The sequence below is a fragment of the Saccopteryx leptura genome, chromosome 2, assembly GCF_036850995.1.
Source record: "Saccopteryx leptura isolate mSacLep1 chromosome 2, mSacLep1_pri_phased_curated, whole genome shotgun sequence".
Classification (NCBI taxonomy): Eukaryota; Metazoa; Chordata; class Mammalia; order Chiroptera; family Emballonuridae; genus Saccopteryx; species Saccopteryx leptura.
This window is the reverse complement of record NC_089504.1, coordinates 21,621,741-21,633,977: the sequence shown is the minus strand read 5'-3', so window position 1 is coordinate 21,633,977 and position 12,237 is coordinate 21,621,741. Positions and strand designations below refer to the sequence as shown.

General features: G+C 51.4%; 1 protein-coding gene across 2 annotated transcripts; it reads left to right on the top strand.

The window, feature by feature from the left end:
* Positions 1-567: 567 nt before the first annotated feature.
* On the top strand, positions 568-11,800 carry SLC31A2 (solute carrier family 31 member 2). Of its 2 annotated transcripts, none has more exons than XM_066367406.1 (4): positions 568-679; positions 5,261-5,327; positions 9,374-9,557; positions 10,479-11,800. In XM_066367406.1, the coding sequence occupies exons 1-4, from the start codon at positions 674-676 to the stop codon at positions 10,645-10,647; spliced, it is 426 nt and encodes a 141-aa protein (XP_066223503.1). In that variant the 5' UTR covers positions 568-673; the 3' UTR covers positions 10,648-11,800. The 2 variants fall into 2 exon arrangements, with proteins under 2 accessions (XP_066223503.1, XP_066223504.1); XM_066367407.1 differs by lacking the exon at positions 568-679 and adding an exon at positions 708-851.
* Positions 11,801-12,237: the final 437 nt, after the last annotated feature.

The window sequence follows — 12,237 nt, the reverse complement described above, 5'->3', positions numbered from 1 at the left end:
AATCAATCAGTGAATTCATTAAAAAGTGGGACAACAAATCAATGTTTCTCTCTCTCTCTCTCTCTCTGGGGAAAGCTCCCCGCCGTGTTAACCTTTTGTCTGAGGTCCCATTGCCAACACTTGTTGGTTTAGGATTTGAACTGAGGTTACAACCTCCAGGCTAGTACTGTCTTTGGTAAGTTTCCTCTGAATAGCCCCTTTCCTCATAGGATGACTGGCAAAGGATTACTAAATAAATATAAATTTACTCCTGGTTTGTTACTATTATCTCCATAGGATGAACTTTTCTGTTTTCAACTCAACACGAGTTCAACTTCTCATGATTTATTACAAGGAGCAATAAACATTTTATGATAATTGCGAAAGCAAGCCAAGTGCAGAACAGTAACGGGCCACACGAAAGCAGGAGGCAGCCACGCTGTGCTCGCCAGTCTGGCCCCGCGGCGCACCCCGTGGGGGCCTGGGGCTTCGCGGTGGGTGCGGGCCAGCGGGTGCGCATCGGGCCAGTGGGTGCGCCGTGGGAACCACAACTCCCAGCCGCCCGCGCGCCCGCCTCGCCCCGACCACGTGACCGCCAGGCCCGGGTCGGGATCGCGGCGGCAGCTGGACAGACTCGAAATCAGGAGACCCAAGCGGGCAGATCTGATCCCGGCGCACACCCAGCGCGCTCACCATGGAGGTGAGTCTGGGCACCGCGGAGAGAAGGAGACGAGGGGCCGACGGACGGGCGGGCCCCCTCGAGCAGCAGCTCTGGGCACCCCGAAGTGCCCGCCGCCGTGGCCGAGAGTTGGTGAAGGGGATGTGTTGGAAGCATTGTCCACAGCGAAAACAGGGTTGGGGAGACGCGAGAGGTAGGGCTGGCGGTGGCTTTGGGGTCTTCTTTTTATTTGTCCCTCCTGCTGGGTGTCAGTCCGGCAGGACGAGCAGTCATGGAGCGCCGGGTGGGTGCGCGGTAGGTGAAGAGGGGCAGGTCCGCGAAGTCCTGCCCAGGGCGCAGTGCTTTGGGAGCCTCCGGGAAGGCTCCCAGAATAAGGGAACTTCAGCCTGGCACAGGGCGCGCACACTCTCGGGCAGGTTCCCAGCCTGGGCAAGTTCGTGGTGTGATTATTTTGGGGAAGAGGGAGGGACAACAACCTGACCCAGCTACTTTTCATCCTCCCTACACTTGGCTGAGAAATAGCGTTTCAGATCAACTATTTTTCTCGGTAGAGTTCACTTGGCTGGAGAGGATGACAGCGTAAAAGACTTTGGTTTGGGAGGGGAAAAATCATAATTTTCTTCCGACATGAAGAATGTCATAGAATTTAAGATACAGGAAGGCAATACAAACGCCCTACCCTACCTCCTGCTGGTCCTCTAAAAGGGGAAATAGATGAGAAGGGCCTGTGAAAAATTCCCCAGTCAGTCCTAGGCAGGACAGGAATCTTAACCTCCCCCTAAACTCTTTGGTTTATAAATGAGGGTGCTTTCCCCCAAATGTAAGTATTCCCAAACGAGAAAATGAAGATGAAAGCAAGTCTGCTGATGGCTCTCTCCTTCACCATAGCCCCTTCCTACCCAGGGAGAGGCTCTGAACACAACTGCAGATAAAAGTTAAACTCAGCTGCTGGTGGCTGAGATTCATCCTGCCTGGAAAACAAGATTAGGGCCCTGCCCCTTGCATATCTGACCGCAGGTTCTTTAACACTCCAGCCCCAAGTCAGAGGGTGATGATTTGAAACTTTTTCTCCATTGAAAAGGCTAGAGTAGGCCCTGGCCGGTTGGCTCAGCGATAGAGCGTCGGCCTGGCGTGCGGGGGACCCGGGTTCGATTCCCGGCCAGGGCACATAGGAGAGGCGCCCATTTGCTTCTCCACCCCCACCCCTCCTTCCTCTCTGTCTCTCTCTTCCCCTCCCGCAGCCAAGGCTCCACTGGAGCAAGGATGGCCCGGGCGCTGGGGATGGCTCCTTGGCCTCTGCCCCGGGCGCTGGAGTGGCTCTGGTCGCGGCAGAGCGACGCCCGGAGGGGCAGAGCATGGCCCCCTGGTGGGCAGAGCGTCGCCCCTGGTGGGCGTGCCAGGTGGATCCCAGTCGGGCGCATGCGGGAGTCTGTCTGACTGTCTCTCCCCGTTTCCAGCTTCAGAAAAAAAAAATACAAAAAAAAAGGCTAGAGTAGGTTGAGGCTTTGTCCCTCCCAAGCTCTTCACTCCCAGGTGAGGTTGGATGGGCACTTCCAGCTTGGAACATACTGGACTGTTTGTCTCCCCTGACTGCCTCCTGCTCTTCCTGCTTTAGATATCCTCGCTACCTGCCTCCCTGGCTGGGTTAGGTGTCTGTCCTGTGCCTCCCCCTTGGTAACAGCACACACCCAGTTGTAATGAACTGTTCACTTCCTTCTCCCCCTAAGAGGCTGCTAGGCCCCCCTTCATGAGGGCCAAGGGGGCCCACTCATCGCTATATCTCCGGCATCTGTATGCCTAGCACAAAAGTAAATATTTGTTGGTTGAATTAATTTTACTGTTTTGTGGGTATTCGGGTCTATAATAAGCGGTTTGTGGCACCTGCCATCACTGGCTCAGGCCCAAGGATCATAGAAGGAACCCAGTCAGGGACCCTCACTGATTAATTAGCCATTGGGGACATTCATTCCAGTCATGCCAACTCCTTAATCGAGTGAACTCAGAGAATGGGTAGTGTTGCCACACCTTCTTCCACGCCCCACTGTAGATTACACTAGGGGCTTCTGCAGACCTCACCGCAGAGATGATGCTCAGGCTTCTGCTAAGTTGAATAGCACAACTCCAGCATAAATGGAGTTTCATGGGATTATTTGTACCTGTTTGTTTTTGCATATCTTTTCTGAACACTTTGCCAAGTCAACAGATACTCTGAAATCTTAACAAGGGGTATCTCCGCATAGAACTCAAAAGTATTTTTATTTTATTTTTCGTACTGTTTCAGCTTATTACGCTGAACTACTTTCATATTAGAGGGATAAAAGGCTAGCTTGATTTTAAAACTCTTCAACTTGATTTTTAAAAGACTGACCTAAGGTTATAAGTTCTTCTTTTTTTTTTTTTTTTTTATAGAGACAGAGAGTCAGAGAGAGGGATAGACGGGGACAGAGAGAGATGAGAAGCATCAATCATTAGTCTTTCGTTGCGACACATTAATTGTTCATTGATTGCTTTCTCGTATGTGCCTTGACCGGGGGGGGCTACAGCAGACAGAGTAACCCCTTGCTCGAGCCAGCAACCTTGGGTCCAAGCTGGTGAGCTTTGCTCAAACCAGATGAGCCCGCGCTCAAGCTGGTGACCTCGGGGTCTCAAACCTGGCTCCTTCTCATCCCAGTCCGATGCTCTATCCACTGCGCCACTGCCTGGTCAGGCTTGTTATAAGTTTTTTTTGTTTGTTTGTTTTTTGTATTTTTCTGAAGTTGGAAACGGGGAGGCAGTCAGACAGACTCCTGCATGCGCCCCACCGGTATCCACCCGGCATGCCCACCAGGGGGCGATGCTCTGCCCATCCCAGGCGTCGCTCTGTTGCGACCAGAGCCACTCTAGTGCCTGAAGCAGAGGCCATGGAGCCATCCCCAGCGCCCAGGCCATCTTTGCTCCAATGGAGCCTCGGCTGTGCTGCGGGAGGGGAAGAGAGAGACAGAGAGGAAGGAGGGGTGGAGGAGCAGATGGGCGCTTCTCCTGTGTGCCCTGGCCGGGAATCAAACCCGGGACTTCCGCACGCCAGGCCGACACTCTACCACTGAGCCAACCGGCTAGGGCCATGTTATAAGTTCTTGAACAAATCCCTTCCCCTCTTGGGATTCCTTTTCCCCAACAGATGTTTTTCACATTGAGTCTCAGCAAAGCTCAGACCTCTCTCCCCTCTACACCAGGATTCCTGTGTTTTATATAGTGGAGTTCTAAGGAAGAGTATATTTGCCAGTGTTCCCTGGGTGAAAAAAGGGGACTAAAAACTCTCTGAGAAAATAAATAATAAGATCTTAAAAGTTATCATCACAAGAAAAAAAAAATGGTACCTATGTGTGGTGATGATGAATATTATTTAAACTTATTGTGGTGATTATTTTGCAAAAAAATATGTACATCAAATCATTAAGTATACCTGAAAAGAATATATGTCAATTATATCTCAATTTAAAAAGGAAAAGGAAAAACCTCTCTGAGGAAGGATTGTTGTAGCTCTGAGTTTGAGAGTTCTAACATTTGGCCATTGCTTTAGAAGACAAAGGCCTGACTCAGCCCGGGTCTCCCTAGCAGGATGGACAATGACGGTGTCCGCAAGGCTGAAGCTTCTGGCCTCCCCTTCCCTGACAGGGTGAACCTAATTGATCTGTCTGGTTTTCATTTGTCAGACACGGTCCTTAAGCCTGGTGTGGCCATTTACAATTGCCATCCAGTTCCCATCCCATAGCACAGGCAGCACAGTGCTAGAATGCACCGTGCTTGACTTCCAACTAGACCCAGGTTTGAATCCCAGCTCTGCCAACTTAATAGCTTCAGCAAATTACTTATAGCTTTTCTGACCTTAGTCACCCCATTTCTCCTTTCTGTGAGCTGGGCCTAATTGTCCCTGTCACTCATGCAGAATACTGTTTGAAATGAGAGAATGTAAGAACAGCCCTTGGTGCTGCCTAGGACAGAGGGTGGACCAGGTGCTCTTTGGAAAGAGCACTCAGGCACGGCATGTTCATTGCTGCTACCTTCACTGGTTCTGTAAGGCTGTGAGCTCAGGGAGCGCAGAGCCATTAATCTTTGTCCATAATGCTGGCCACAGGATTGGGCTGAGCAGTTGGTTAGTGAGCCAATGAACAGATGTGGAGTACAGATTGAGGACAGCTGCCCCTGGGCGCCTCCATGATACGTACCACAGGAGCAGAATGGTATGGCCCTGGGAAGAAGAAGCAGTTGTTCCTCAGTCTAGTGTTTCTCCGTTGGGTATGGAGGGCCCCGAAGGGACATCTCAGCCTGATCTGAGAGCACTGTGGCCTGGCTGGCCCAGAGAGGATGGACACCCCCCACACCTCACTTCTACCTGGACGAGGGCCAGCTCTATTGTAGCTCTGTTGCTGACCCACTGCAGGACCTTGGGTGAGTCCCTGCCGGTCTGGCCACAGTTGGCCCTGATGACTATTACTGTGCCTTCCAGCACTTAAATCCAGTGATTCCATTTTTCTGGGTCTTTAGAGAGGATGCTTGAGAGCATTAAGGACCACAGCTTCCACTGCCAAAGCCACCTGTGATCCAGACTCCCATCTCTTTCAGATGCATTTCGTCTTCTCAGATAAGGTGGTGCTTCTGTTTGATTTCTGGAGTGTCCACAGTCCTGCAGGTAAGAATTGGAAAGCCTTCTAGCTACAGGCAATGGGGAACCGGGGTTCTATTGATGGGTGTGCTCTGTGGACATTTCAATGAGCCTGACTCCTCCTGCATAAACATTGAGTGGGAACTTTTTTTTTTTTTTTTTTTTCTGAAGATGGAAACGGGGAGAGACAGTCAGACAGACTCCTGCATGCGCCCAACCGGGATCACCCAGCACGCCCACCAGGGGCGACGCTCTGCCCACCAGGGGGCGATGCTCTGCCGCAACCAGAGCCACTCTGGCACCTGGGGCAGAGGCCAAGGAGCCATCCCCAGCGCCCGGGCCATCTTTGCTCCAATGGAGCCTTGGCTGCGGGAGGGGAAGAGAGAGACAGAGAGGAAGGAGGGGGGGGTGTGGAGAAGCAAATGGGCGCTTCTCCTATGTGCCCTGGCCAGGAATCGAACCCGGGTCCCCCGCACACCAGGCTGACGCTCTACCGCTGAGCCAACTGGCCAGGGCGGGAACTTTTCATTTATGATTCCATTTGTCCTTTAGATTGCAAAGAGCTCCATTGTCTCACTGATCTTTACAAAGGCCCAGAGAGAGGCCAGCTTTCCCCTCTATTACAGGGGAGGAACTGAAGCCACAGAGGGGAAGAGACTTAGCCAGGGTCACACACAGAGTAAGGAGTAAACGTCAGAGCCAGCACTGGATAAAGGCCTTCTGGTGCCTCCTAGCGCCCCTCATCCAGGGTTCACTGTCCAGCATCAGCTCAGAAACCCAGAGCAGCTGCTGCAGCCTTGGAGACACCAATCAGAAAGAGAAGGGTATTTCTTTGGTTTGAAAAGGCAGAGTTGGGCACTAATTCATGATGGAGTTGTATGTCATCTTAAATAATTGAATCTTTTTAAGGGAGGGCGCTATGGGGAGGGGAGCAAGGGAGATGTTGAGTGGAATACGGGGGAGGGGGGATGCATCTGGGACGACACTAAAATCTATGTAAACACAATAAATTAAAATCAATAAAAAAAGTCACTTTGGGCCCTGGCCGGTTGGCTCAGTGGTAGAGCATCGGCCTGGCGTGCGGGGGACCCGGGTTCGATTCCCGGCCAGGACACATAGGAGAAGCGCCCATTTGCTTCTCCACCCCGCCCCCTCCTTCCTCTCTGTCTCTCTCTTCCCTTCCCGCAGCCAAGGCTCCATTGGAGCAAAGATGGCCCGGGCGCTGGGGATGGCTCCTTGGCCTCTGCCCCAGGCGCTAGAGTGGCTCTGGTCGCCTCAGAGCGACGCCCCAGAGGGGCAGAGCATCGCCCCCTGGTGGGCAGACCGTCGCCCCTGGTGGGCGTGCTGGGTGAATCCTGGTCGGGCGCATGCGGGAGTCTGTCTGACTGTCTCTCCCCATTTCCAGCTTCAGAAAAATACAAAAAAAAAACAACAAAAAAAAAAACCCCGTCACTTTGGAGTGGAAAAAATTTATTATTATTTTGATTGATTTTAGAGAGAGAGGGACTGAGGGAGAGAGAAACGATTTGTTGTTCCACTTTTCTCTGCATTCACAGGTTGTTCCTCGTATGTGCTCTGATCCAGGGTGGAACCTGCAACCTTAGTATATTGGGATTATATTGAAGCCAAGGCTTCAATAACTGAATCTTTTTTTAAAGAAATATTTTATTTAGAGAGGAGAGAAAGAAGGCAGAGAGATGGGTGGGGAGCAGGAAGCATCAACTCCCACATGTGCCCTGACCAAGCAAGCCTGAGGTTTCAAACTGGCGACCTCAGGGTTTCAGGTCGATGCTCCATCCACTGCGCCACCACAGGCCAGGCTCAATAACTGAATCTTAACGATTGACTAGAAACGGCCCGAACGCCCATCACTGCAGGTCCTGATCAAATTAATTATGGTCATCCCTACAATGGGTTACCATTCCAGGAATCTAGTGGCTTAAGACAATAGCAGTCATTTTATCATCCTTTCTCAAGGCTCTGAGTTGACTGGGCTCAGCTAAGTATACTCACTCAAAGTCTAACAATCATGAGTAGTCCGTGGTGGGAACTGCAGTCACCTTGAAGATTCCCTCAGGCTCCTAACTGATGCTAGTTAGTAGCAAGAACCAGAGCAGGGGAATGTCAGCTGAGCACCTGTATGTGGTGGCTCCTATATCCTGGGCTTCTTTGTGGCAGGCAAGGTGGCTGGGATCCCAGAGCAAATCAGTATCCCAGGAAAACAAGGGGGAAGTGCATGGAGTTTTTGAGACCTAGCCTTGGAAGTCACAGAGCAGCCTTCTACCCTTATTGATGGAGGCAGTTACAAACTTCTTTCCAGGTTAAGGGTGAGGGAACATGGACACCCATCACTTGATGGCATGAGGGTTTGGATACAGTAAGGGGGCCATCTTTGGAAAATATACTCTATCACAGATGCTATGAAGCCACAGAAATAAAGTAGGTCCATGGGAACTGAGGGGAACCCAACTGGATGACATTAGACACAGAAGAACATGCACAAATAGGACACTGTCGTTCAGACAGGCTTATATACACGGGGCAGGGCAAAAGTAGGTTTAAAGTTACATGTGAAACACAGAGTTTATGCTTGTATTATTACTTTTTCATTATTGTATTATTTCACTGTAAAATGCGTATCCCTAGAAGGCTATTCAGGCAGGGTATTGCTAACAGAGGCTGCTCGAGGGAGGGAACCAGACTGGGAAGGCTTACTTTTCACTGCATACCCTTGGCACTGTTTGAAGTGATACCATGTGCATGCATGGTAAAGTAAAGATACTTGTAACTTTATATTTTTAAAACCTGCCTCTTTTGCAGATGATTTCCTCCTGGGAGCACAATAAAATACTGTAGCAGGACCATTTAGTGTCCCTCCACTTGTGCAACAGAAGTAGCAATTAGCAGTTAATTTTACAGAGCTCTAGAGAACACTTAACATTTTTGGTAAAATAATGTTTTCCCCTCATTATTATGAAAGTAATACACACTGTAGAAACTTTAAAAAATTAGGTGAGTAAACAAACACCTCCTGTATCCCGATTTGCTGACATAAAGACGACTCCGTTGCTGTCTCCTCCTGTTCAGATTTTTCTGTGTTCACATGTCAACAGGGCCTTGCTAGCCACACTCTTTCCTTAACAAGCGGGCCTGACAGATCTGGGCCGCCTGCTGGGGAAGCCGCTGGGGGTGTAGGGCCTCTTCATCTTCACCCTCGGTCCTGGCTTTCCCAGGCCACACTCCCATGGGCCAGCTCTACCAAGGAAGGGCTGGAGGGGGGGGAGACAGTGAGGAAGCCCGGAGAGAGGAGACAGTGAGGAAGCCCGGAGCTCACAGAGGGTGGGGAAGAGAGGAGACAGTGAGGAAGCCCGGAGCTCAGAGAGGGTGGGGAAGAGAGGAGACAGTGAGGAAGCCCGGAGCTCACAGAGGGTGGGGAAGAGAGGAGACAGTGAGGAAGCCCGGAGCTCACAGAGGGTGGGGAAGAGAGGAGACAGTGAGGAAGCCCGGAGCTCACAGAGGGTGGGGAAGAGAGGAGACAGTGAGGAAGCCCGGAGCTCACAGAGGGTGGGGAAGAGAGGAGACAGTGAGGAAGCCCGGAGCTCAGAGAGGGTGGGGAAGAGAGGAGACAGTGAGGAAGCCCGGAGCTCGGAGAGGGTGGGGAAGAGAGGAGACAGTGAGGAAGCCCGGAGCTCACAGAGGGTGGGGAAGAGAGGAGACAGTGAGGAAGCCCGGAGCTCACAGAGGGTGGGGAAGAGAGGAGACAGTGAGGAAGCCCGGAGCTCGGAGAGGGTGGGGAAGAGAGGAGACAGTGAGGAAGCCCGGAGCTCACAGAGGGTGGGGAAGAGAGGAGACAGTGAGGAAGCCCGGAGCTCACAGAGGGTGGGGAAGAGAGGAGACAGTGAGGAAGCCCGGAGCTCGGAAAGGGTGGGGAAGAAGCTGCAGAGAGGTAGATGGGATGGTTCAGAGGGAACGGGTGCAGGTGCTTTCCTGCCACCTGACAGGTCCCCTGGGAAGCTGCGGGAAGGGGAGCAGTGCCCGCCTGGCCAGGTCTCTGCAGCTCATTCCTTTGACAGGCATGGCCCTTTCGGTGTTGGTGGTCCTGCTCCTGGCTGTGTTGTATGAAAGCATCAAGTTTGGCAAAGCCAAGCTGCTCCACCAGGCTCTGATGAGTATGTCCATCTCCACCAGCCAGCAGCTCGAGACAGACCAGAGTTCTTCAAGCTCAGAGTCACCCCCAGTCAGCAGACCCCGCCTCAGGTAACAAACATGAGATGGGGAATGGGCAACATCCTCGCATTTACCTTAAGAGGTAGGCTGGGCCCAGCGGGCATTAACGCAAGGAAGGACCAGGACTTGTCAAAGGGCTCAGTTAGTAAACAGTGAGATGCACTAGAGCGCCCAGGCCAGAGCTCCGCTATGAACAGCCACTTGGGAGCTCAGGTCCTCAGTAACAGGGGTGTCTACCCAGCCCTCCCCTAAACCTCATTAGGCTCCCTTAGGTCACTGAGGCTTCTAAACCCAGGGTGGGATCTATGGCTGACCCTACACAAACGCTAAGAAATTGCTCTCAGCAATGTATCCACGTTGGTGGGGGGCAGGCACCCTCTTCCCTCCTGCTCTTTCTCCCCTTCCCATTCTGATAGGGCAACCATTTGGGGTCCCAGTTCTGCCCTCTGTGCAACTCCAGCTATGTGTATGGAGCCTGCCTGCTCCTTCCAGGGGTGTCTTGTCCTACAAGAGTTAATTCTTATTTTTACCGATAAGGAAATTTGTGCTAAGACACAGAACTAGGACTTGATCTATCACTGAAGTCCACGTTCTTCCACTGTAATATTGTCTCCCACAGTAGATCCAGGGGAAAAAATCTGCCTTACTGATGACTTTGTATTATCTCTATCAGAGATGATAGATTACCTGTCTCATTTTCCCTTTTTGCCTAAGATACCAGGAAGCTCAGAGTTAAGTAGAGAAGAATTGTCCTAGGCTCTTGTAGAAAGAAGCCCTTCACCCCTATCAGTGGTTTGTGATACGTCTCTTTAAAAAGGAATCTCTCCTGGGTTAAGCATACAAATTATAAATAAGCTGGTTCTGTAACTCTGCTGCTCTTCCTACTTCCTGACGGCAACTCCTAGCTGTCAGCTCGTTACCAGCATTAACTTGCCTCTCCTTTTTATCTAGATGGTGGTTGTGTCACTTTGGACAGTCTCTAATCCATGTCACTCAGGTGGTCATTGGCTACTTCCTAATGCTGACTGTAATGTCCTACAACACCTGGATCTTCCTTGGCGTGGTCCTGGGCTCAGCTGTGGGCTACTACCTAGCCTACCCCTGCCTCAGCATAGTTTAGCTGGCGAGGGCTGCGCAGGCACTGAGGGCTGCGGAGCGCTGAGCTCCCTCTTCCAGACAGTGTACTTCCAGGCTCAAGCCTCCTTTTCCTTCTGGTGGGTGTTCCTCGCCTCACTCCCCACTCCCAGAAACTCAGTTAAAGCCACTTTGGTCCCCGGAGTCACAGCTACCTCTCCTCAGCCTGCCCATGTGCCCAGGCCTAGTCCTGTTGTGCCTTAGAAGGCCGTTGTGACCAGCAGGAGTGGAGAGAACTGAACTTGGGGGCAGGATTGCCGAGCCCATGATGACTTCTCTTTGACTCAAAACTTAAAAATTTCCAAAGATCGCCATGACAGGGAGATGGGTTCCGGTGAAGGGCAGGAACCTGGATGCGCTTTGTTCTCCTGATTTGTGCCTTACCTAGAGGAGCAGCTTCCATGGGACGTCCTGACCGCTTCCACCTTTGGGGGGGAGGAGACCAGCTGGCTCCTTTTCTCACCACGCTGCCTTTGGAACACGTGAAGATGGTCTCTTCTGTGCATCACACTGACACAGTTTTTTCCTACTTTCCCACTGAACTCCTGGTTGGCAATTTTGCACATTAACACAAAATTTTTAATGAAATTTCATTTTGTTCATGATGGATGGCAGCATTCGCTGGGGCCTGTTTCCCTTTCTTGGGGAGAGAGTAAGTGACAGGAGATTGAGGGCAGAGAGGCAGGACTGTGACGGAGGCTCCCATCAGTCTGCACTGCTTGCAGGAGACAGGCTCATGGCTCCAGGTGTCTGGGGAGCTCTTCATGGCCTCAATGCCTCCTATTATCCTGATCCTTTTATGCAGAACAGAGAACTGCATTGAACAATGTTTTTTATTTATTACTTACTGCTCACCCATAACAAACATGGTTCATTTGCTTAAAATACTGAGCAAACCGGGGGAGGGGGGGGAGTGGGTATTGACTGAAGATGCAACAAACCAAAGCATTACACCTGTAGAGTGAGGTGGGACTCAGATATTTGGGTCCCTTCAATTCACAGAAGAGACCCAGGGAGAGAAAACCACTGCTGTGTACTGTAATGTCTGCGCTCCGGCACTGCGTGGGCTAGGCGAAAGATGGTCTTCCACTTTGGGAACTAAAAAACAAGCACATCTTAATAAATACATATTTTTAAATAGTGTGTGACCCTTCTTCTGTCTCTCCTCATTCAAACAGCAAGCACACTTACAGCAGCTACAGGAGCTCAGTGGGCGAGTGGAGCACGCAGTGCTGCTTGTAGGGCTAAGGACTGAGTCTGTCCGTCTGCTCTGCAGACCACTCTGTGCTCAGGGAAACCCAGCCCCAAAACACTGCCCACAGGTAGGCGCCCCAAAATACCAGCCTAGTCAAGGGTCATTCTTTTGTTCATGTGGGCTATAAATACCTGTGTTGGCAGTTATTAGCACCTTCTTTGCCTGAGGGCAGAAGCAAAAATACATCCAAACCACATTTGACTCGACAGGAAGCAGCAGCTGTAACCAAGTACCCTATGAGATGCCGTCAGAACACTCCCCCACCTGTGGGGAATTGGAAGGCTGCTGCTGAATGGCACACCAGGTGTCAGCTCTCGAACG